The sequence below is a fragment of the Haliotis rubra genome, unplaced genomic scaffold (genome assembly GCF_003918875.1).
Source record: "Haliotis rubra isolate DU_JTF1 unplaced genomic scaffold, ASM391887v1 Scf313, whole genome shotgun sequence".
Classification (NCBI taxonomy): Eukaryota; Metazoa; Mollusca; class Gastropoda; order Lepetellida; family Haliotidae; genus Haliotis; species Haliotis rubra.
The window spans coordinates 53281-80834 of NW_025766984.1; the positions used below are offsets into that span (position 1 = coordinate 53281).

Here is a 27554-nt window from a genome sequence, read left to right on the forward strand (position 1 = left end):
TGAGTTTCTCCTTGCCTTTGGTGTTTAACTTGAAACGCTGAATTCCTACAGCTCTAACTGAATTACATAAATTAATATATGATTATGTAAATCAGTAATATTAAGACAATACATGATTGTATAATAGCAGGTAACTTTTAACCACAAATTATGAATCTAAAAACCTTTTCAAAAACATTTCAAATGGAGATGGATTTTAGGGACCCGAGAGAGTACATCACTTAACAAGGGAGTAGGGTGGTTGGGGTAGGGTGGTGGGAGTAGGGTGGTTGGGGTAGGGTGGTAGTACACGTGATACATGTAGTTGTATTTGATCGTACTGAGAACACGACAATTAACACCAGAAACACACCTGGAGGCAGAATTAGTCTATATCCAGAAATAGTCTATATCATTCCCATTCATCTTTCACAATAATATCCAAACACCTTAATTTTAAACTGTCCAAACAACTAGCATGAACTCGCCCACCCATCCCACAATTTCACATTCTTTATAAGGTGCATGCAGAAAACAATTAGGCTAAAAAGAACATTTCTCTCTTTTTGAAACATCTTCAATCATCACAAAAGAAAGAATTTTGTTTCTAAAAAGTAAAAGTTTCAGCAAATAATTGACAACTAGCTACTAAACTTTACATGAGAAGAAAATAAGGATGTCCACTCTGATTAATTTCTTCAAATATTGCCCATGAACTAAAGTTTTAAATATTGTAGCCTCAGTGTTGATTTTGTTCTCCCAAAGCAGAGCAGACGTCAACTCAACAAAACCTGCCAAAAAGCAGGTTTCTTTGTCACAACCATCATTGATTAATTATTTTAGTCTCCTTTCTATTTTGAGAACAATACAACTACAGCACAACTAGCACTGGTGTCAATGACATTAGTTCAGTTCACAAACTAAAACAATGACACCAATAAACATGACTATTTTGGGATTTTCTGCAGATGTTGCATGTCTGTAGCTATTACAAAGGCCCACTCTTTGTGTACTTTGTTATCCCAGACCGTCAGCACTGCAGGATTATGTTATGGTCGTTGCACCAAGCTGCTCAGCTCCCTCTAGTCTGGTGGGATTGACTTGTACACTACATCAACTGACATGCAAGTTAATGTCTTGTTTAATTAATTTGCACTGTTTAACTGTACATGATGTCATTTGTATATATGTGTAAACTTGAAGTCATGTTCTCTTTTGCTTAATTTTCACTGTCCTGAATAATATATATTAGTGTCCTGTAAGCCAGTTTATGACTGGGTCAGTTTTTAAAATCTTACCTTTCTCAGTGCATAACTTATTGTAACTGACTTTGACTCTCCAACAATCTATTTCTATCTGTCTGTGTGACTGTCTTTAATAAAGATTTTTACAATGATATTTTTAGAAACAACAGTCTTTGGGAAGAGTTGGGAAAATAACTCATTATTCACTGGGGGCCACTGTTGGGGTTATTTTCACTATCACATTAATATTATCATGGTATAATTGGTGTTTGGACACGTAAGAACATCTGGTGTTGTCGGGATTATCACATGAACAACGTTACTGACTTATGAAAGACAACTTTATCTTAAACACAGGCCATCATCCGAGTATTTACAATATCTGTGTGACACAAACCACTTTGTTATATTGAGAGCAAACACTGCTTTCTGACAATATGTGACGTCCAAATAATTCGACAATACACCAATCATATAACTTGACAATTACATTGAAGATTATAGTGGAAACAAAAAAAATATTACCCACAAGTAAAAGTTGGATACATCCCCAAATAGTTTTGTATTTGAAACAGATAAGGAATATGTGACTTCATCATTTTTACTTGGATATTTGAACATTTCTACAAAGGTTTCTCTAAAAAATGGCTGTGATATATCATGGAATGATTATATTCTCAACAAAAATTACAATCAATTTTTTCCTTGCCCTTTTGTGCTGCATTCAGTTAATGACAGTGGTTTGTAAATAATGTCTGAACCAGACAATCCAGTGATTGACATCATGAGCATCAAGCGACATCACTGAGAAACAATGATATATGCCTCAACCAAGCTGGCGAGTATGACCACCAAATCCTGTTAGTCAACTCTTCCAACATGCATGGGTTGAGTGCCAGGCCAAATGTTCACAGTGACACCTGTACTGCCTCCATAACCTGAGAACTGACTTATACAGATTTTCTCTTAACAATCCTGTCCAAAGTGGAGTAAAATAAATTAAAACAATGTTTCAAGGCATTGATTTATATTTTCATTAAAAACATGATCTCATGAAGTTATGTGCTATATTCTTCACGCAGGTACAGTGTAATGTAAGTTGCTTCAGACAACTAGTTGGTAATGAAAAGCTAAATTTGCAGTCACAACAAAAGTGAGACCAAGTAAAGTGTTGTTTCTATCAGAGACCCATAAATCAAGGCCCAACCCTTGCCACTTCCACACAAGTTGCTGCAGCATAACAGGCCAGGAGTGACCCAACACCTATTAAAAGAATGGGCACTAGCACAAAGCAGTCATAGTATAACTGCCATAGAAGAACATTGTTAAAATGGGGTAGATAGTTATCAAACTATATCACTCATGTAAGTGGTACCTGGTGGCAGAATTTCATATCCCAGGGGAGTTGTTTATGGGGTCAATGACACAGTTCCCTGGCAGCCCAGAGCACTGGATTACTATTGCTATTATTATTATATCTCACCACCACTCACTTACAAAATGACACTATGCTCCAGTTTGAGGTAGGCTAGCATGCATGATCACATCACCAAAGTAATGGCTTATAATGTTTAATCAAGTACTGCTATGTGTAACACACCTTGGAAATGTAGAAAATAGAATATCAATATGATAAATAGCTTTAAGCCAGTACAGTCCTGGGATTGTGCAAGCATGAGGAGATGCAGCAGATGATCAATAGTCATCTAACATGGTTATGGAGCCAGTGTTTTACATACTACAACAGTAAGGATTCCTGGGCTATAGAGGTACTGGCCAGCTGTCAACGGTCAATAGTGGTGTGACTGGTCATGTGTTTAACTTTGACCAATCACCATAACATCTACTGCTTGTAAACAAAAACCACACCACCTCCATGGTCTGATGGATAAAGCATTCCTTGAGATATACCCCAGGGAGGTTTTAAAGCCCTTTGCCCATTGATCCATGTCTCACAACATTTTGACAGAAACTTGTAATTGAGAGGGAGATAACCCAATTAGCAGTGAAAGGGTAGAGTTTGGGGTGGGGGATTTCTACTGAATCAAGGGGGAATGTATGAAAGTCATAGATAAGATCAAGGATGTCTGTCTGCATAAAATCTGTATATATGCGGATCTGTCTAAAAATTACATACAAATGATATATGAGTGAGTGAGCTGGGTTTTACGCCACTTTTAGCAATATTGCAGCAATATCACAGCAGAGGACACCAGAGATGGGCTTCACAAAATGTACCCATATGGGGAATTGAACCCGGGTCTTCGGCATGATGAGCGAACACTTAAACCACTGGGCTACCTCACTGCCCCTTTGATAAAAGTAACTAGAAATAATGAAAATATTCTTCTGTACTATTGTCCCACTGTGACCCGACATGTTTACAAACAAACATCGTTCAAAAACACTAGATTGAAATTAATCATTATGTCTTCATTATGCATTAGAAGTAACGACAAACCCTATCATTAACAAAATTCATATGGATCTCAATGTTTTTCCCTAGTTTTATTTACCGGGCGTCCAAACAGTAATTTCCACTAAACCCACAGTATAACAATGGAAGATACAAGATAATCAGCAACATTTGCATAATCAAATTTGATGATGCTTATGATATTTAATAAACATAGTCGTTCAGTTCCATATATTGTGTGTACAACTTCATGACAATATAAGCAGACACAAAAAATTACTGCACATATCCTAGTTGCAAATTGGGTGTGTGTCAGTATTTACATTTCGCCTGTGTAGCAATGTCTTTTGTGTCTTTAAACTGCTTAAATGACATTTCTCTTCACTAAAAGTGACAATGACAATTCTCGTCACGAATACTTTGCAACAGTATCGCTGAAAATACTGAGAAATTATTCTAACAACAATGTTCCTGGATATTTCTGTACTAAATATATGGCTTGTCGCCAGTAGTTGAGGCAGTCACTGGGCAGTCCTGTCTGGGTCAGTGAAGTGCCAGTGCAGCATACCCAGGTTAACATGCTGGGATAAGTCCTGCAACCACACGCCTTAGCATAGCACAATCTCATCTTAACATAACAGATTCCTACCACAGTAATCATGCTTGAAAGAAAAATGCTCACAGTTCCACCCAGATATATACTGAACTATCAGAACTACACTGATGTAAATCGGGAATACATGTCCCTAAAGACAGCAACCAACACAAACGGTCTGAATCAGAACATCTGGAATCTACAATCTGATTGGTTGTAAGGTTACCTACGTCCCACTGTTGATCAATCCAACTTGATTGGCTGCTATATTTAAGACAAGAGTCATGTTATTCTGTTATAAACATCCCATATATTCATTCCCTTGTATTCAATATGAGATAAATATAATAGGGCTGTCAACTTCTACATTAAATTTACCTCTCTCTGTTTCAGATCAATAGTGTCAATATTTTATTACTTCTCTTAAACAATCAACCCTTCAACCTATATCTTAACCTTCACTGTTGTAATTGTTAAAAATTAAATAGTCTGAAACTCAGTGAAAGGTGAAAGATATTCCCGAGACATGCATAACTTTGATGATTTACGAACAACATGACCATGGCACCAATACAAGGGAAGGCAGGTCAGATCATTCTGTTATGTAATGGACACTGAGAGACACTGCATGATCTCATCTTTCTCCAGCACCTACAAAATGTAATTATTTCCAATATTTACATATACAGTCATCCCTCGCCATAACGCGGGTCTTGGGGTCCATGGATCACACACACACGCACACGACACACGCACACGCACACACACACACCGCGTTATTAGACACCCGTGTTATAGTAACTATTACATAAAGCGGAACAAAGGCCAAGTAAAATCATATTTTCCATGGACATAACAAAACTGTTATTTCGGGTATTGTGCCCTGTCGAAACTATATCGTATTGTTGGACGTGAAAAAAAACAACTTTGTAAATGAAAATAGATGTATGTACAGGAACCTTGCAATCAAACTTCACTAGACATGATAATTCAATTGTTGTTCCTGTTATGCTACCTGTTATTCAACTAAGCCGGAAATAGCAATCAGCTGTGCACAGATGTTTTGGTCCAATGTACCGGTGATTCAGTTAAAAACGATCCGATAACATAACATCAAAGAATTTGTATTCCATTATCAGAATAATTTATATCTTAAGGAGTTATTTTACAGAGATATCATATATTGCGATCGTATAAGTATAATGCATGTTTTCTACGAACATATTTAACATAACAATTAACATAGGCTAAGCACCTTGGGTTACATGGCGGGATACATTTTGCGTAGGAGACATTTTGACAAGTCACTGCATACTTCCCGCAGTACGTGCCACTTTGATTGTAAAAGCAAACTGTTGGCAATTAAATGTCAAATATGACTTCAATGAGTCAATAACGTGGGTCTTGGGGTCCATGGATGACGAAGCTGTAATCTGTTTGTGATTGCTGAGAAATATGTGAAATTAGTGCTATCGTGGTAGGCGCAAAAAACCCTCACGAATGTGGTAAGCGGAAGTTGTATGAAATCAGGTAATGCCATTTCACTCACGGTTTCTTCGTTATTACTGTAAACAGTGTTAATGAATGAAAATGAGATTGAATTTAATCAAATAAAATGTGTTTTCTGACATCATACGTTCTCGGATGGCAGTGTTTACCCGCGCAATAACGCGGTGTGTTGCATCACAGCAGAAATTGTAAGTATTCGGTTGATGGCATGTCTTTATGATAAAGTTGTCGTTTATAAGTTATTATAATAATAATAATAATAATAATAATAATAGCATATTTGGACCGCGCATATATCCATGCTTATGCATGCTCAAAGCGCACAAATAAAAATGCAAGAAAGGCAAAGAGCTACAGGTCAAAGGCCATCTTGAACATGTGTGTTTTTAGATTGGATTTAAAGGTATGAAAGTCAGAACATTCTCTGAGACCGTGTGGGAGACTATTCCAGGCCATTATTACGATGTTTCGCTGTTCGTCTGATTATTATTGGGAAAACCCTGCATGTTTTATCATCTGAAAAAACCATGGATATGTACGATAAACACTGTTGATTGCAATCCGCACAGAATTTCACTAGTTCACAACGTGATTAACCAGAGCTCAACAGTGAATTTGTTGATGTGCTATTTTCGATGACGTGAAGATGTGTGATCGCTGGGCAACTTTTTATAAGGGAGCCATGGATTACCCCGTGGTTTATCCGAATCCGCGGTATCGCGAAGAGCGTTATTGCGAGGGATGACTGTATCATCTAGGTAAAACTGACGTCAAAACTGAAGTAAAACTAACACAAAACCAGCACAGTGGGGAGGCAGTCAACAACTCATGGCTGTTTCTGCACACTGATAACTACAGCATTGATTAACAGAAATCTGAGTCTAAGGGAGGTAACTCTACTTACCATCTAGTGACTCTACAGGAGAGTAGTATCTACTGTCATCTACTGAACGATCATCATTGTCACGGAGTAGAGGTGTTCGCTCATCAATATACCCTCTGGAAGCTGGGAAGAGAAGAAAAACGGGATATGTACTTCCTGAATGTCTACTTCTCTCTTTGACATAACTATTCGTATAACTAAACATGCATCACTAATAGAAAGGGAAGGAGACAGAGATATCTACGGCTTTGAACAGTATTGGCAATTGTACAATTGTATTAGATTAAATTATTAATACTTAAATAAAACAGCTGGTTTGTAGGGCAGCATTTCCACTTTTTGTTACAGAAATGAGACATGATACAAAGTGTGAGACAGAATAAGTACATTGAATGTACATTTTAATTATATTTTCACACAAAAGCCTTATATTGAAAGACAGGGTAACTATACATGGCATTAGTTAAAGATCACTTTTAAGACTCAGTACCAAATGGCATTAGTTAAACATCCCTTTTAACACTCAGTACCACATGGCATTAGTTAAAGATCACTTTTAACACTCAGTACCAAATGGCATTAGTTAAACATCGCTTTTAACACTCAGTACCACATGGCATTAGTTAAACATCACTTTTAACACTCAGTACCACATGACATTAGTTAAACATCACTTTTAACACTCAGTACCACATGGCATTAGTTAAACATCACTTTTAACACTCAGTACCACATGGCATTAGTTAAACATCACTTTTAACACTCAGTACCACATGGCATTAGTTAAACATCACTTTTAACACTCAGTACCACATGGCATTAGTTAAACATCACTTTTAACACTCAGTACCACATGGCATTAGTTAAACATCGCTTCTTACACTCAGTACCACATGGCATTAGTTAAACATCACTTTTAACACTCAGTACCACATGGCATTAGTTAAACATCACTTATAAGACTCAGTACCAAATGGCATTAGTTAAACATCGCTTTTAACACTCAGTACCACATGGCATTAGTTAAACATCACTTTTAACACTCAGTACCAAATGGCATTAGTTAAACATCGCTTCTTACACTCAGTACCACATGGCATTAGTTAAACATCACTTTTAACACTCAGTACCAAATGGCATTAGTTAAACATCGCTTTTAACACTCAGTACCACATGGCATTAAAACATCACTTTTAACACTCAGTACCACATGGCATTAGTTAAACATCACTTTTAACACTCAGTACCACATGGCATTAGTTAAACATCACTTTTAACACTCAGTACCACATGGCATTAGTTAAACATCGCTTTTAACACTCAGTACCACATGGCATTAGTTAAACATCACTTTTAACACTCAGTACCACATGGCATTAGTTAAACATCACTTTTAACACTCAGTACCACATGGCATTAGTTAAACATCACTTTTAACACTCAGTACCACATGGCATTAGTTAAACATCACTTTTAACACTCAGTACCACATGGCATTAGTTAAACATCGCTTTTAACACTCAGTACCACATGGCATTAGTTAAACATCACTTTTAACACTCAGTACCACATGGCATTAGTTAAACATCCCTTTAACACTCAGTACCACATGGCATTAGTTAAACATCACTTTTAACACTCAGTACCACATGGCATTAGTTAAACATCACTTTTAACACTCAGTACCACATGGCATTAGTTAAACATCGCTTTTAACACTCAGTACCACATGGCATTAGTTAAACATCACTTTTAACACTCAGTACCACATGGCATTAGTTAAACATCACTTTTAACACTCAGTACCACATGGCATTAGTTAAACATCGCTTTTTACACTCAGTACCACATGGCATTAGTTAAACATCACTTTTAACACTCAGTACCACATGGCATTAGTTAAACATCACTTTTTAACACTCAGTACCACATGGCATTAGTTAAAGATCACTTTTAACACTCAGTACCACATGGCATTAGTTAAACATCACTTTTAACACTCAGTACCACATGGCATTAGTTAAACATCGCTTACACTCAGTACCACATGGCATTAGTTAAACATCACTTTTTAACCTCAGTACCACATGGCATTAGTTAAACATCACTTTTAAGACTCAGTACCAAATGGCATTAGTTAAACATCGCTTTTAACACTCAGTACCACATGGCATTAGTTAAACATCACTTTTAACACTCAGTACCACATGGCATTAGTTAAACATCACTTTTAACACTCAGTACCACATGGCATTAGTTAAACATCGCTTTTAACACTCAGTACCACATGGCATTAGTTAAACATCACTTTTAACACTCAGTACCACATGGCATTAGTTAAACATCACTTTTAACACTCAGTACCACATGGCATTAGTTAAACATCACTTTTAACACTCAGTACCACATGGCATTAGTTAAACATCACTTTTAACACTCAGTACCACATGGCATTAGTTAAACATCGCTTTTAACACTCAGTACCACATGGCATTAGTTAAACATCACTTTTAACACTCAGTACCAAATGGCATTAGTTAAACATCACTTTAACACTCAGTACCACATGGCATTAGTTAAACATCATCGCTTACACTCAGTACCACATGGCATTAGTTAAACATCACTTTTAACACTCAGTACCACATGGCATTAGTTAAACATCACTTTAACACTCAGTACCACATGGCATTAGTTAAACATCACTTTTAACACTCAGTACCACATGGCATTAGTTAAACATCACTTTTAACACTCAGTACCACATGGCATTAGTTAAACATCACTTTTAACACTCAGTACCACATGGCATTAGTTAAACATCGCTTCTTACACTCAGTACCACATGGCATTAGTTAAACATCACTTTTAACACTCAGTACCACATGGCATTAGTTAAACATCACTTATAAGACTCAGTACCAAATGGCATTAGTTAAACATCGCTTTTAACACTCAGTACCACATGGCATTAGTTAAACATCACTTTTAACACTCAGTACCAAATGGCATTAGTTAAACATCGCTTCTTACACTCAGTACCACATGGCATTAGTTAAACATCACTTTTAACACTCAGTACCACATGGCATTAGTTAAACATCACTTTTAACACTCAGTACCAAATGGCATTAGTTAAACATCGCTTTTAACACTCAGTACCACATGGCATTAGTTAAACATCACTTTTAACACTCAGTACCACATGGCATTAGTTAAACATCACTTTTAACACTCAGTACCACATGGCATTAGTTAAACATCACTTTTAACACTCAGTACCACATGGCATTAGTTAAACATCGCTTTTAACACTCAGTACCACATGGCATTAGTTAAACATCACTTTTAACACTCAGTACCACATGGCATTAGTTAAACATCACTTTTAACACTCAGTACCACATGGCATTAGTTAAACATCACTTTTAACACTCAGTACCACATGGCATTAGTTAAACATCACTTTTAACACTCAGTACCACATGGCATTAGTTAAACATCGCTTTTAACACTCAGTTTTACCACATGGCATTAGTTAAACATCACTTTTAACACTCAGTACCACATGGCATTAGTTAAACATCCCTTTTAACACTCAGTACCACATGGCATTAGTTAAACATCACTTTTAACACTCAGTACCACATGGCATTAGTTAAACATCACTTTTAACACTCAGTACCACATGGCATTAGTTAAACATCGCTTTTAACACTCAGTACCACATGGCATTAGTTAAACATCACTTTTAACACTCAGTACCAAATGGCATTAGTTAAACATCACTTTTAACACTCAGTACCACATGGCATTAGTTAAACATCGCTTCTTACACTCAGTACCACATGGCATTAGTTAAACATCACTTTTAACACTCAGTACCACATGGCATTAGTTAAACATCACTTTTAACACTCAGTACCACATGGCATTAGTTAAAGATCACTTTTAACACTCAGTACCACATGGCATTAGTTAAACATCACTTTTAACACTCAGTACCACATGGCATTAGTTAAACATCGCTTCTTACACTCAGTACCACATGGCATTAGTTAAACATCACTTTTAACACTCAGTACCACATGGCATTAGTTAAACATCACTTTTAAGACTCAGTACCAAATGGCATTAGTTAAACATCGCTTTTAACACTCAGTACCACATGGCATTAGTTAAACATCACTTTTAACACTCAGTACCACATGGCATTAGTTAAACATCACTTTTAACACTCAGTACCACATGGCATTAGTTAAACATCGCTTTTAACACTCAGTACCACATGGCATTAGTTAAACATCACTTTTAACACTCAGTACCACATGGCATTAGTTAAACATCACTTTTAACACTCAGTACCACATGGCATTAGTTAAACATCACTTTTAACACTCAGTACCACATGGCATTAGTTAAACATCACTTTTAACACTCAGTACCAAATGGCATTAGTTAAACATCGCTTTTAACACTCAGTACCACATGGCATTAGTTAAACATCACTTTTAACACTCAGTACCAAATGGCATTAGTTAAACATCACTTTTAACACTCAGTACCACATGGCATTAGTTAAACATCGCTTCTTACACTCAGTACCACATGGCATTAGTTAAACATCACTTTTAACACTCAGTACCACATGGCATTAGTTAAACATCACTTTTAACACTCAGTACCACATGGCATTAGTTAAACATCACTTTTAACACTCAGTACCACATGGCATTAGTTAAACATCACTTTTAACACTCAGTACCACATGGCATTAGTTAAACATCACTTTTAACACTCAGTACCACATGGCATTAGTTAAACATCGCTTTTAAGACTCAGTACCCATCAAAACATGTGCACTGGCGTAGTGCCAACAAACCAAAATAAAAACCATATTGACTCTGGAATTCGAATAAGATCATAAGACAAGTCAATGCAGATTCTGTTACCTCTTTCCCTTTTCTCCCTGTCTTTGGTCTCCTGTGGCAGCACCTTGAAGTCGAGGAACCACGTCTCTACCCATGCCAGCACGAAGGAGATGATGAGCAAACAGTAGCTCAGGGGGTTCTTACTGCTCTGGGTGGAGCCGAACTGGACATATACAACCAGGCAGCTTATTAACATCCTATATTACACATTCCTATATAACATATTGCATTCCTATGACATCCAGTATAACACATGACATTCCTATTTAACACATGGCATTCCCATATAACATATGGCATTATTGTGGGAGCAATTTCCATTTTTTCAGTACACTGTAGCGCCAAATAGTCAATGTCATCATGGTCAGTTGCTGAAATTTTGTAGTCATGGAAGGGGAAAAAGAAAAGAGAAAACACTTAATCAGGATTATTGTGAAACAGGACTAAAACCAAGCAACTACACTAGAGGATGGAGAAGATTTAGTACTTACATCAAATAAAAATATTTTTGCAACCAAGAAGGCACAGGACAAAAAAGTTGTTACCTGAAACATGAAAAAGAAATATTTTTTACATCTTTTCATCAACTAAATATAAAGGGAAACATTTATATTAAAACTGTAAAGAGATATGCTTGAATACTGTTGTAAAAGTGGAAATCAAATATCACTGCATTTTTCGTAAATTTCACAAAAATTGTAATATAAAATCTCTTTAGCTTTCTAAAGATATAAGTAATTAAGCAGATGTTTAGTCTAATGATGTCACTTCCATTTTTTACTACATTTCAAACCAAGGAGTGCAATATCTCAGTCCAAAAGTTATATTCACTTCCTATCTGATGTTTAGTTTGTAGCAATAAGCAAATCAGGAACTGACAAGATGCAAATATTGCCAATTAAATCACACACTTGATGGAAAGCCCTGACTGGACTACGGATAGAACAGGTCCACAGTGCTCTTTGGCTATCATATGAAGCAAGTAAACGGGATTGGGTGGTCAGGCATGGTGATGTTACTTTACCCCTATAGTACAAGCCTTTGCCCATACTATCTCCCGGTGGCATTTGTATGCTCTGACAGGGCGATGGAATACACTAGTGAGTGGGTGAGTTCAGTTTTACACCGCCTTTAGCAATATTCCAGCAATGACACCAGAAAAAATCCTGGTTTTTGCCATCACAAACAAGTGAAGAAGTGAGCACAGCTCACATACCCCCGCTTCCCACTTTGTGACATGGAAATGACTGATATTGATATATATAATGTGACAAGGATCAGCAGCTCAAAAGACTTTCTCCTTGACTCGACTAAACTTTATATACATGTTAGATAATAGTTTTGCCATGTACTGATTACAGTAATAATTTATGGAAACATTATTTTTTTGTGTTTTCCGTGGAAACCTTACATACAATTGAACTTGTTGCACACAATGAAGTGGACGTAGATGAAGATTGTTAGTTTTTAGCACATGGCATATCTGTGGGTCATGATTAACTTGTGTATTAAGTTTGGTGAACCTAGCATGTATAGTTTTGATGATATGCTGTGGCCAGGTAACCATCAAACACATTTTGCACCAAGTCATGTTTCCATGGAAACAACAACAAAAGAAATTCTGAAAAACTTTAAAATAGCAAAAGGCACATCAATGGGTAAAGATTAACATGTGTGTGAAGTTTGGTGAACCTAGCATGTAAACTTTAAGAGATATGCTCCGGACAAAACCATCAAACACATTTGGCACCAAGTCGTGTTTCCATGGAAACAGCAAAAAAAAAAGAATTCTGAAAAAAATTTAAAATAGCAAAAGGCACATCAATTGGTAATGATTAACATGTTTGTGGAGTTTGGTGAACCTAGCATGTAAACTTTAGGAGATATGCTCCGGACAAAGTTTCGGGATGGAAGGAGGGACGGACACAGAATGAACGCTATATACCCCCATTACTTCACAGCGGGGGTATAACTAGGCTCTATAAGGCTCTCCACCCAAAACAATGTAGTGAGAACATTATACTATCTCCCTGAAGCATTTTCTTGCTCTCACCAGGGTAGCCTAGTGGTAAAAGTGGTTGCTCATCACATTGAAGACCCATGGGTACAATGTGTTAAGCCCTTTTCTGGTGTCTGCTGCCAAGATATTGCTGGAAATATTGCTAAAAGTAATGTAAAACCGAACTCACTCACTCTTGCCCTGTTTATGATGTACATAGTACCACTATTGCACAGTTTGAAGATTTCAACAAACAATACAAACAAGGACACACTATTAACCAAGTCACCAAAATTAATCTCTGTGTGTTTACAACTACATAGGTTTGCAGACCAATCTTGTCCTACAATGATGAAAAGGGGATGAGGAAGTGACTCCAGGTGCTTGGCGTCACGAAACCAGGATCCATAAAGCTTTCCACCCAAAACAATGCAGTGAGAACCTTGTAAACAACTCTCCTACATGTTGTAATACAAATACAGTAAACTACCTATATAACTAAGGGACCGCTAGTTCTAGTTCGTAATAACAGGAGCGTGTTATACACATTCCTACTAAAATATACAGCAAGTGTCCAGGGCCCAGAACACAGCTATTTATATCCTTCAGTTCATATTAAGTGTGTTCACTATAAATGTAGTTTCCTACAATTGATCAATTGTGAATGAGTGAGTGATCGAGTGATCGAGTGAGTGAGTGAGGTTTTAACGCCGCTTTTAGCAATATTCCATCAACATCACGGTAGGGGACACCAGAAAATTGATCAAATGCAAAATAACAACCTTATAGTATTACCAATGTAGGGACCATCTGTGTATACAACGTAAAAGAAGTTTAAAATCAACCTATTTAATCATCTGACTACAGTTAACATGTCACGGGTGGTGGCTACTGCATCACACACCCTCCAATCATGGTGACCTTCAAAGATCTTCAGCAACCCATGCTTGAACAAGGGGAGGTGGTGGACAGGCTTACTGACTTGTTGACACGTCATCGTTTCCCAATTTCACAGATCAATGCTCATGATCACTGTATTCTAAGATTGTTTACTGCCTCCATATATGTATGGAATATTGCTGAGTAAACAACAAACAAAATCCAATCATGGGTGTTGTGTAAGTTGTTTTGAGTGGTATACACTAACATGTAATTTTCTGAATAAAATTGATATTTTATACTTATCCTGACTCATGCTCTTTTGCTTGTCTTCTTCTTCTTGCGAACACAGTGGAACACTTGTATCTCCCAATTGAAGCTCCCTTCAATGTAAAATCACTAATTAGTACTCACCAAGAGTTGTCTCCTTCCCAATCATTTGCGCGGGAACGAGGGCGCCACCTTCCGCCACATGCCTCACTCTCTCCTTATATAGCGAGCCCAACACTTGAATTTTCAGGGAAATCCAAAGTGTTATGTGGGGAGGATGGGAGGGCTTACTTCATGAGTCAGGATAAGTATAAAATATCAATTTTATTCAGAAAATTACATATTTTTCCTTATCCTGACTCATGCTCTTTTGCTTGTAGAATCCTACGGATACGGAGGTGGGAATACAGAATACTTTGGATTTAGATAATTAGTGATTTGATAACTGTAATAACTGTAATAACCCCTATGGGAACTTCATAAAGGCACTGAATTGATAAATTCCTGCTGTTAAGCTTATCAGCTGCCATATATGGGTTACTACAATATATAGATATTATGATAAACATAAATAAACTACTCCTAATGGAGAAGTTAACTAAAGTATTTACAACATAAATACTAGGCTTAAGACTAAGATAGACTTAAGCTTGATAATATAATAGCATAAACTTCATAGAGTTGTTAGCTAATGATACTGTTATGATATAACAGACATAGTACTGAGCTTAAGATTATGATTGGACTTAAGCTAAAATATATAATAGCATAAACTTCGTGGAGTTATTAGCTATATAGTACTGTTGTGAAATAAGCAGTAAAAATCTCGTAAGATTGACTTATCTTCTCCGAGGGACTGTCAACTGCTGTGCGAGGACCATGGGACCGAAATGGTGATATCTCTCAGATAGTGGTTGGCAAACACCATATCGGATCTCCAGAAGCAGCCCTCCATGATGGTATTCAAAGAGCAATTGCCGTGTAGAGCAAGTGTTGAAGCTAGCTCTCTAATTTCATGTGGATTAGATGCTCTTGGAGGGTCGAGTCCTGCAGCCTTGTAGGCGCGTAGTATGACAGTTCTGATCCATATCGAGATACTTGTACGTGAGACTTCAGTCTGTGTAGCTGTCGATAGAGGGATGAATAATCGTTTGAGTTTTTGTCACCTTGGTTTGGATCGCCAGAGATATATTTTCAGTGCTCTGACTGGGCATAATGATAGATCCAGTGTATCATGAGGTCCGAGAATTGATGAGAGAGCTGGGACGGAATAATCTGTCTGGTTGACCTGGCAACTGGTTCTTGGCGATGAAATCCCAGCCGTAGTCCCATATGCACGATGTTATGATTGTCATCAAAGCCGTTCTCTCTCGTAATCTAGTGCGTGAATCTCTGACATCCTGGCTGCTGTTGCTAGGGATAACAGGAACAAAGTTTTCTGTGTCAGAAATTCAATGATGTTGATTCCAGTGGTTCATATGCCTCACTTGTGAGGTGTTGGAGCACTATATTTAGATCCCATGCTGGAGCCGAAATCTCTGTTTCTGATCCTCCAATCGAATGCACGTAGTAAGGCCAGTAACTCTGGGGTCTTCGCCAACTTGACACCCGCTCTCATAGTTATGACGGAGCTTAAAGCTGCAAGATATGTTGATAATGTTGAGCCTTTTAGACGCTTAGTCTGTCGTAGGTAACATAAGTAGTCAGCCACTTGTGGATGTGTAGCATATCTAGCTGTAAATCCTTTCTTTGCAGCATAATTTTCAAAACTGTGCCACTTGTCATCGCATTGCAAGTTGCGAAAGTGGAGTTGCGTAATGCAAGCGCGACTGCTTTCTACCGCCTGGCTGAATAACCTCTCTTGTTTAGACACACCTTTAATACAGTCCATACGCGAAGTTGGAATGCTTCTGGCTTTCCGCGCGCTTTGTTTGGTGAGGATGTATTAGTAGATTCGAGCTTTGGAAGTTGTAGTATTGGTTGTCCGATTTCTTGAATAAGAGTTGGAAACCACGCTCTGCTGGCCAGTAGGGCGACACAAAAATCATTTGGAGGCTCCGAAGTTTGCTTGATTTTCTGTAACACCTGTGGGATTAACGCTGGTGGCGGAACGCTGCACGCCGCTGAGTCCTTCCCACGATATGCTTAGTGCGCCCGCTGCCCATGCTAGTGGGTCTGGGACTGGTGATACTGAATGTTGTCAGCTGATTGTTGAAGCGAAAGTGGCAAATAGGTCTATTAGTGGAGCTCCTATTTTCTTGATAATTTGTGCTAATATCTCTGTATGGAGCATCCATTCTGTCGGGCGATGGTAGGTGTGGCCGAGAGAGAGCCGCCTGCTATTACATTCTTTGCTCCTGAATGTGACATGCTCTGACATGTATGTTGAGATTGTCGATTAGATCGAACAATTGAAAACATAGAGTCAATAGGTTCGGGACCTGGTTGAGCCTTGTTTGTTCACATAAAACGCCACTGTTGAATTGTCTGTGTGAATCATCAATTGGGCATTCTTTAGTAAGTTGCTCCAATGATGTATGGCGCTTACTACTGCTTGCATTTCTAGCAAGTTTATGTGTAGTTTGCTCTCTTGTTGGCTCCATAACCCTGATGCCGCCCTGTTGGCGTGTGTGTGCTCCCCAACCTTGGAGCGAACGCTGCCTACATAGAGATGTGTTTTTCAATTCCGCTCTATTAAACAGATTCCATCGCAAACATTCGATCTCTTGGTCCACCATAGTAGGTGAGGTTTGACGCGGATTCGTAGACTGAATGGTTGAGGGTCGCCGAGATGAGAGTTGATGAGGACCTGTAACGGACGAAGCTGTAGTCTGCCTCTGACTGTCATGTCTTGAGCTGACGTGAGTAGACCCAACAGGCTCTGCCATTGTCGTAGTGGTAGCGGAGAGAGTAAGGCTTGAGGGATTGTCTGTTGATCTTGATCCATCGGTCCTCCGGGTACGACGATACGATTCTGCACCGCGGAGAAATCGAATGCCTAGAAATTGCAGATCTTGGCGTAGGTTCTAGGTCCGACTTGAGTAGATTTACTAACCATCCTAGCTGTGTTAGTAGCTTGATGATGAAGTTTAACTGTAGTCTGAGACGCTGTGGATCTGGATCCACTTGTATCCCGTCGTCGAGATAGAACGCACTGCGTAGTCCTTGACGATGTAGGTAAGAGACGATAGGTTTCGTCACTCTTGTGAATAACCAGGGGGCCGATGAGATTCCGAAAGGTAGTACTTTCCATTGGTAATGCAGCCCGCCTAGTGTAAACCGGGGTATTTCCTGGAGTCGGGATGTATTGGGATGTGTAGATATGCGCCTTGCAGATCTATGCTGGCCATGTAGTCTCTGGGACGAATTAAGTGCCAGAGTTGTGGTAGGTGTATCATGCAAAACGCTGGCGGTTTAATGAGATAGTCTCTGTTGAACGTGCTCATATTGTAGATGAGACGAAACTTTTCCTTGGAATTTTTCTTGGGCACTAGGAAAACTGGGGAGTAGAAGCCTGGTTCGATGTTTACTTGGTCCAGTACTTCTATGGCCTGCTTGGTTAGGAGCGTTGATACCGCTTCTCTTAACTTTGGTAGTTGTAGAGCCTGGAAGTCGAACCTCGGAGGGATGACTGTCAGCGGGGCGGCCTGTAGTTGTATTCGATATCCGTGCTGTAGGATGTTGGAGACATATGGATCCTCTAGGAATCCCCAGTTTTCCCAGTGCAGTTGAAGGCGCCCACCCACTTGTGATGGTTGTACTGGAACGGCTGGGGTGGAAGACTCCAGTCGCTTCAACCTGTCCTTCATCGCTTATAGTTGCGGGAGCCTCTGGATGACCTGCCTCTTCCAGATCCTCCCCTGTAATTGCCGTGATGGGCGGCGAAAAGACTCTTTTGCTCCTCTTACACTTGCCATCTTCCTGTCCCGCTTTCTGTAGACCGGAGAACTTCGATTTGCCTGAGTACCTCTGTAAGTTTGTCTGATGACGCTTGCTAGCGTATCCATAGACTTTATCATGAGTACCTCTCTTGAGTCTTTAGAGACTTCTTTAGAGACTTTGTCTATGTTTCCATCGAAGATTGACGGTGATGACCACGGGGCTGTGTGGAGTGATGCGGTGAAGTTATCACCCCAATTACAGGAGGCGAGGGAGACCTTGACGACGCGAGCCATAGTTATAGCTGCGGATAGTGCTGTCAAGTGATCCGTTAGGAACTGCTGGTCCTTCTTCTGCATGAGGAGGGCCGAGTAAATCATCCTGTCGTCCTCAGATGTAGAGTCTCTGAACTTCGTGAGGAGAGTTTCGTTGACTGTTCTTGACCTGTTCAGACCAAAGAACATCCTCCTTGCCATGGTTTCCATCTGGACTAGCTTGCGGTCATCTATTCTGTAAGTCTTGGACTTGGCATCGCTGATCATCTTATAGTTATCATCGATATCTTGTGCCTTGTAAAAAGGGTCCATGTTGTGACCTGCAAACTTGTTAGCTTGAAATGCGCACATGTGGTGTCTGTGATTTCGCGGGTTTTACTAAAGGCTGTATCCAGATTAGCTGGCACCGCTGCTATCGGGTCAATCGGAGGTAAGGTGATTGTGTCAGCATCATCTTCCTTCATAAGATATGTGTGGGCTGAGTTCTCGTTCTTAGACGGGGAGGATAGTTCCAGACTATTCACCATCCAATATCTTATTTCAAGGCCGGAAAATACGATACCATCTTCCATCTTCAGACATCGGGTCACAGATAATGTGTTGATGCTCCTCCGATAGTGACTGAGGTGGAGTCCTTGATGATCTGTACGCGGATCGACGAGGTGATCGATGAGGCGATCGATATGGAGATCGGCGAGCAGAATAACGTGGTGAACGGACTGACGAGTGTGGCGTCTATAAGGTGACCTTCACGGAGACTTCCTTGGCGAACGCTGGTAGCTTCGCGGAGCTCTCGGTGAATCCCTTTAATGATCTTCTAGATGAGGATGACTTGGAGCCACTTAACCTTCGTGGAAGGCCTTGAGAGGTTGAGTCTGAGTCGGAGTCATGGGATGAGAGGATCTTGCTTCGCGAACGTCCTCTCTCATCAAGGTCCGAGGTAGGTGATATAGTCGTCCTCCGTGAAGCCTTCCGTGAATGCTGAGGATCAGGGTCCTTCGTGGAGGCGGGCTGGGTCGCCCTTCGCGGAGGCTTTGGAAGCGGGCTGGGTCGCCCTTCGTGGAGGCGCGTAAGCGGGCTGGGTCGCCCTACGCGGAGACGTGCAAACGGGCTGGGTCGCCCTACACGGAGGTATGGGGGTGGGCTGGGTCGCCCTTGGCTCTAGAGGCCTCTGTAGACCGTAGCGATCTTCCATCAACTTCATAATGTGGTTCATCAGGTCGTCTGGGACGGTCTGCGCTGAAGTAGTTGCTGCCTTTTCTACGATGGTAGCGACGGGACCCTCAGGAAGATTCTCTGACATCAGTGTAGGTGCCTCAGACTGCGTGCTGATCTGCGCTGATGTTATAGTTGCCGACACTGGCCGCTTCTTCCGCCGTAAGTCTGGTATGATGATCGGTTGATCATCATCATACAGGCCCAACTCTGCAACGGGAACAATCTCGGCTGAGAAAGTACTGCTGGACTTCGTTGATTTCCCCTTAGACGTGGATGTAGCCCTGGGGGTGCGGAGTCTGCGTTGTGACGACGTGGAAGCCCTCCTAGTCTTTGGCTGCGACGACGGGATGTCCGGGGATGCAGGTCGCTTCTTGGAGATAGCGGACTGCGTCCCACGCCTCTCCTCCGAGGGTAACTCTAGCGGAACACCAGACGGGAGGGGGTCGTCCGACAGTAGTTGACAGGGTAAGGGCTCTGGTGTATTAGCCATGGCTAAAATCTGTTTACGTGACCTATCTGCTGCGCGTCTCAAGACGCAAAATAAATATTTATCAAAGGCAGAATTGGATAAATTAGTACAATAATTGCAACGTGAAACAGTAGAGCATGGCGTAGTACAACTAGGGCATATTAAATGCGGGTCAGCAGCAGAAAAAACGTAATTTACAAATAGTGCAGATTTTCATCAACGCAATCTATCTGAACAAACACGGAGTCCCGTGAATAAAACAGTAGAAACACGAATAAATATCAATGCATTATGTTGAAGGATACTAGCTACACCTCTATAGAAGCCTATGAGAGGTAAATAACTAAGAATAAACAAAGGATATAATGTGTAGGGAGACACAGGCGCTCTCACATCCTGCTCACTGGGCGAAGAAGGAGAGAGTGAGGCATGTGGCGGAAGGTGGCTCCCTGTTCCCTGCCAAATGAAATGGCTGGGAAGGAGACAACTCTTGGTGAGTACTAATTAGTGATTTTACATTGAAGGGAGCTTCAATTGGGAGATACAAGTGTTCCACTGTGTTCGCAAGAAGAAGAAGACAAGCAAAAGAGCATGAGTCAGGATAAGGAAAAATACTCTGCTACGATACAATTATCAAAGCTGCTATAGGTTTGCTGATAGCATTATGTAATGTAAGGATGTATTGCTGCAAAAAGTTGTAGGAACATGTGCACATAATCTTGAAGCAGCAACAGTTTGATGACTTGAGGCCAAACAATGCATAATTAATGTCATAAAATAGTGATTCAACATGGTCAATACATAATGGAAGTTTTATGCTCAAATATTGAAGCATAAGACTAATAACTATGGATGTCAACTTCTTCGTTATTGACATCCATAATAGTTTGTCTTATACTTGAATACAAAAGTTTATATGCCTCTCAAGAACATCATCAAATATTGAAGTTTTGTGGTCCAGTATTGGTAAGTCAGACATTCAAAAAGAAAAATTCAGATTTGAAATGAGGCAAGTAGACATACATATTAAGCTACACTTCTCATTAACAGGTTGCATGTTGTATAAAGCTAAACGAGGCAAGTAGACATACATATTAAGCTACACTTCTCATTAACAGGTTGCATCTTGTATAAAGCTAAACGAGGCAAGTAGACATACATATTAAGCTACACTTCTCATTAACAGGCTGCATGTTGTATAAAGCTAAATGAGGCAAGTAGACATACATATTAAGCTACACTTCTCGTTAACAGGTTGCATGGCTTGTATAAAGCTAAATGAGGCAAGTAGACATACATATATTAAGCTACACTTCTCATTAACAGGTTGCATGTTGTATAAAGCTAAATTAGACATACATATTAAGCTAAATTAACAGGTTGCATGTTGTATAAAGCTAAATGGAGGCAAGTAGACATACATATTAAGCTACACTTCTCGTTAACAGGCTGCACAAATGAGAGCTTCTACATTAACAGGTTGCATGTTGTATAAAGCTAAATGGAGGCAAGTAACATGCATATTAAGCTACACTTCTCATTAACAGGTTGCATGTTGTATAAAGCTAAAATGAGACATACATATTAAGCTACACTTCTCATTAACAGGTTGCATGTTGTATAAAGCTAAACGAGGCAAGTAGACATACATATTAAGCTACACTTCTCATTAACAGGTTGCTTCTAAAAGGCGAGGCAAGTAGACATACATATTAAGCTTAACAGGTTGCATGTTGTATAAAGCTAAATGAGGCAAGTAGACATACATATTAAGCTAACAGGTTGCTTAAAAGCAAGCGAGGCAAGTAGACATACTATGTTAACAGGTAAAGGTTGCATGTTGTATAAAGCTAAACAGGTTGCATGTTGTATAAAGCTAAATGAGGCAAGTAGACATACATATTAAGCTACACTTCTCATTAACAGGCTGCATGTTGTATAAAGCTAAATGAGGCAAGTAGACATACATATTAAGCTACACTTCTCACTAACAGGTTGCATGTTGTATAAAGCTAAATGAGGCAAGTAGACATACATATTAAGCTACACTTCTCATTAACAGGCTGCATGTTGTATAAAGCTAAATGAGGCAAGTAGACATACATATTAAGCTACACTTCTCATTAACAGGCTGCATGTTGTATAAAGCTAAATGAGGCAAGTAGACATACATATTAAGCTACACTTCTCACTAACAGGTTGCATGTTGTATAAAGCTAAATGAGTTCTACAAAGGTCCCAACACATGGAACAGTCTCCTGAATGTCTGCCTTGAGGACAATGAACTACAGTCTGTTTTGAGACAGGGTGTGTTCTCACCTGAGTATAGATGACCCACAGGATGAAGGTGAGGATCAGATCGAAGGCCACGAACAGACAGAAGGTGCGCCTGACGGCAGACATCTTGCCCCGGCTTTCATCCATCAGGGAGCTGTTGCTGTATGTCCCACTGATTTCTGGCCATCCACTGAAACAGAGTGAGTGAGTTTAGTTTTATGCTGCTTTTAGCAACATTTCAGCAATGTCACGGCAGAGGACAACACAAATGGGCTTCACACATTAGTGCCCATGTGAGGAATCGAACCTTGGTCTTTGGCATGACAAACAAACACTTTAACCACTAGGCTACCCCACCGCCCCTCCACTGAAACAGAAACATTCACAGAACTCGCTAACACAAAAAGAGGCAAACATCGAGAACAAACATAATGCTCATCTGAAGAAGGCAGAGGTCATTGATACCACAATCTAAGATGGCACACTCTATAGAGTTGAATAAAGACTCTTCTCAAGTATAATCTCTGTTCTGCTCAAACCCTGTGCTGCTTGAATTAAGTAAATGTCAATTTTGCCATTCAGGAAAAGAAAGAGCTCAGTGATTACTTGTTCCTGCCACAGATTCACATTCACAAAGATACAATATTACTGGTTGGAACAGATTGTACTGAATGCTCCACTCATTATCACAGCTGACAAAATCAGAATTACTTTCACAACAAACTCATGCATGTAAAATTTATATGTTGTATACATGCAACAAGTATATTAAAACTGGTTGCCATGACAGTTTTGTTGCTATGAGTCTCAAACGTCAGCAATATATATCCTAATACTCAACCTATTACAGTTTCCATATTGACAAGGCAATGTCATGAAAAGTATACCACAGACTGAATAAGCAGCATATCATGACCAATAACATTCATTGGCATCATATTGTATACATATATAGACATGTATATTATATATTGCACTAACTATAGGCAATAACTGTTGTGGCATCACACTGTACACCAATAATGCACATGAAACACAAAATTGAAAACTACAGTGATTCATATTACAATTTATACAATTAAGAATCACAGAAATTGACAATTTCACCTATCAGGCTCGTTTATAATGGGTCACTTTGTACATGTTATTTCTGTGTACATTGTATATGCTGCTGACAATATAACTAAGGATCACCTGAGTCTTTCATGTTAACACAGTTAATTTGTCATAGCACATAACCAAGTTACTGAGGAGTCATCAAACAGTGTTTGGTTTGATCGAAGTACCTCTCACAACAATATTATTCTGAAACTGAAACAGATGAGCAGCAGCTGAACCAGTCAGTGTTGCATGATGAGGAGTGCTCTTGGCTGGAGCTAGTGGCTGACATGAAACTAACAACTTGGTCTGGTGACCAAGTTGTTAGTTTCATGTCACCCACTAGACCTGTCAGAACAAAATCTGTACCAGAACAGTTTCAGGACTTTGTGATGAAGTGAATAGTTAGAATTAAGCTCTTACAGTGTTAACTGTTTGTTTTTAAATTGGTTCTTAATTGGTTCCATTTTGGATATCTAGTCAAGAGGTGACCCAGAGATTATGTTTTTGTTAGCTAGGAGAGAATGTTTTTTTAGTAAAAGGTATCCTGTTGTAGTTATAATCGTGAATGTCATGTTGTTTTGGTAATTATAAAATCTGACTGTTTCCGTATTTTATCCAGATTGGACTATTGTAATTGTCTACTTGTCAATACCGCTTAAGAACAGATTAAAAGACTTCAAACCCTTCAGAACACTGCTGCCAGAATCGCATCCAGAGCGTCAAAGTTGGACCACATTTCCCCAGTACTCAATGAGCTCCATTGGTTGCCAGTGTCTTTCCGCATTGACTATAGGGCGCAGACAACTAGACCCAAAAGGCGAGTGTACTGCTTGGTAGTGTGTATGTTTGATCCAGGGGTGTGGATGGAGAACCCTGAGGTGATCACATTGACTAGCATGGCTATAGGACACAACACACAGTCTCACTGACTCACTGGTAACCATAAATAAGTAGGATTGGAAACATAATTATGATAGCATATTCAATACAAAAAGCAAATTGAAACTTTTCTTCTTATGAGAACCATGACTATTACAAAAACAAGACTGACCCTTTCTGAATTTTCAAAAAGCAATCATTGTATAAGCAGTGGATATTTCCTTGATGATTCAAAACCTGATACTTCCTGATCAACGTTATGTGTATACGTTGATCTGCTTGTGTGCTCTGGCTTGTTTACACTAACATCATCCTTGTTCCCATAAACAGGTTTAGGATACTGACAAAAAAAATAACCTTGCACAGTACATGTCAACATAAGGAGTAACGACAACCAATGCTTAGAATTGCACAGTTACCATCAGATGTAGGTCGCTGTGACTCGTGCGAGTAGCTGGAAAATTGCTGATGCTGTGTAGAGCATCATTCATTCATTCATTCATTCATTCATTCATTCATTCATTCATTCATTCATTCATTCATTCATTCATTCATTCATTCATTCATTCATTCATTCATTCATTCATTCATTCATTCATTCATTCATCCATCGATTGACACCATGAGCATCAATATATGTAATTGGGATACAATGACATGAGTCAACCAAGTCAGCTAGCCTGACCACCCAATTATGTTAGACACCTCTTACAACAAGCATGGGTTGCTGAAGACCAATTATAAATTCGGTGTTCACGGCTTCACATGTTCACATCAAGGAGATGACCAATTTTCAAACAGAAACTGCTATGGAAAATGATGCTATATATCATCCTTATTACATTTATGAAATCAAACAGGATTTGAAAATATTACAAAGATTGATTTGTGAGTTTCCCCATGTTCTCCTACAGTCAGGGTGTCAGACAATGATACACAGCGGACTGCTTCTGGAAAGTGGGGAAGAATTTGAGGACATTTTACCTGGTTTACAATTACCTGGTTTACAATTACCTGGTTTACAATTACCTGGTTTACAATTACCTGGTTTACAATGTTAATATTGTCTGTGGGTTCCAGGCTCGACTAAATTTAGATCAGGTGTTAAGACATGAATGACTATCGATTTTGGCTCCTATAATGTGGAATGTTATGATGTGTCATTTTATACCATTTCAATGATTTATTCGTATGTCTTGCCCAGCTGGAAGATTGCTGAGTGCAGAATTAGATAACAAACACATACTTACAACCACACTGATACTAGCACCAAATTTGTACTATAGTCCATCTGGCTCAAAAACGGACCGATGAATTGCAATCTAACTCAAAAACTAATAAACATATAATACCAATGAAGTGAGTGAGTGAGTTTAGTTTTACGCTGCAATATTCCAGCTATATGGCGGCGGTCTGTACATAAACAAGTCTGGACCAGACAATCCAGTGATCAACAGCATGAGCATCATTCTGCGCAATTGGAAACCGATGACATGTGTCAACCAAGTCAGCGAGCCTGACCACCCGATCCTGTTAGTCGCCTCTTACAACAAGCATAGTCACCTTTTGTGGCAAACATGGGTTGCTGAAGACCTATTCTACCCCAGATCTTCACGGGTTTAATACTCAATGAAACATTGACCATAACCAAAACATCTGACCAACTCTATTTCCTAAAATAACAAAGTTATTTAACAAACTATCTTTAAAATATTTATACAGTTCAATATTTGTTACAAGGGAGGAGTGCAAAGAGAGGAACAGCCAGGTGTGCGAGAAAGGATGGAGACGACACAGCACAAATAAATGAATCAATAACTTTGTCGGCACATGTGCACGTGCCTGGTATACACATGGCTGTTCCTCTCTTTTCACTCCTCCCTCATAACAAATAGTGATCTGTGTCAAGATTTTATTGATAGTTTGTTTAATAACCTTTTTTATTTTTATTATTTGTTTAGTAGTTTTCGAGTTAGATTGCAATTCATTGGTCTGCTTTTGAGCCAAACAGACTATAGTAAACCTAAATATCAACCACAACAATGTACCATAAACACAAGAGGCTTATTTACCAAAACAAGGTGATACTTATCAGAACCATACACATCAAATGTGTTTGAGGGTTTGAGTAATTATACAGTTTTAATAACAGTTGCTAGTAAACCAATGATGAACTATTGTTTTCTGTAAACAAAAATGTTCTGTTATGTTTAATTTTGTTTTGGTAGTCAGAGTGTGCAATTACACTGAATACAGTAAATGTGCTGCAGTAAGAAGGGTAGTTGGATTTGATACCAATGAGAAGACTTTTTCCAGTTAAAACCACTCCATAAGAGTTGGCTGTGGGGAAAAGCCCAACTTACCACTTGACACTTTCATATGATTTCAATGAATAGGACTCCCTGGTCATACCAGCAACGCAGGAAAGATTTGAAACTCATTTCCCAGTTTTTGAGGAAATTAATTTCAGATCTATTTTCTATTTTAACAATGCACACCACATCATTGTGTCAAACAAGGAAGTCTAAACGTGACCTGTCAGTGTGTCACCAGCATGTGCTTGTTATTCTCACCATACTTCACTATTGTTTGTCATGTGTAATGTATATCTAAAAAGTGGGTCGACATGAACCATGTTTGCAGATATCTGCAGGGCAACAGTTACCCCATGGAGTATTTGCTCATATGTTATCATTTATCAGATAGTCAGTATACTGCTATCCCCTTCTAAGGTCCAGTCTATTGGATATT

The 27554-nt window shown here is 39.2% G+C and overlaps 1 protein-coding gene across 1 annotated transcript in view; it reads right to left on the reverse strand.

Moving 5' to 3' along the window:
* LOC124283349 (stAR-related lipid transfer protein 3-like) overlaps positions 1 to 12153 on the reverse strand; it is a 32959-nt gene extending 20806 nt beyond the window's left edge. Inside the window, exons 1-3 of the mRNA XM_046719388.1 lie at positions 12049 to 12153; positions 11579 to 11720; positions 6648 to 6749 (exon numbers count right to left, since the gene is read on the reverse strand). Of these exons, the coding sequence (XP_046575344.1) occupies positions 6648 to 6749; positions 11579 to 11720; positions 12049 to 12141 (337 nt within the window). The 5' untranslated portion in view covers positions 12142 to 12153. The remainder of the gene's footprint in view (positions 1 to 6647; positions 6750 to 11578; positions 11721 to 12048) is intronic.
* Between the last annotated feature and the right edge of the window lie 15401 nt (positions 12154 to 27554).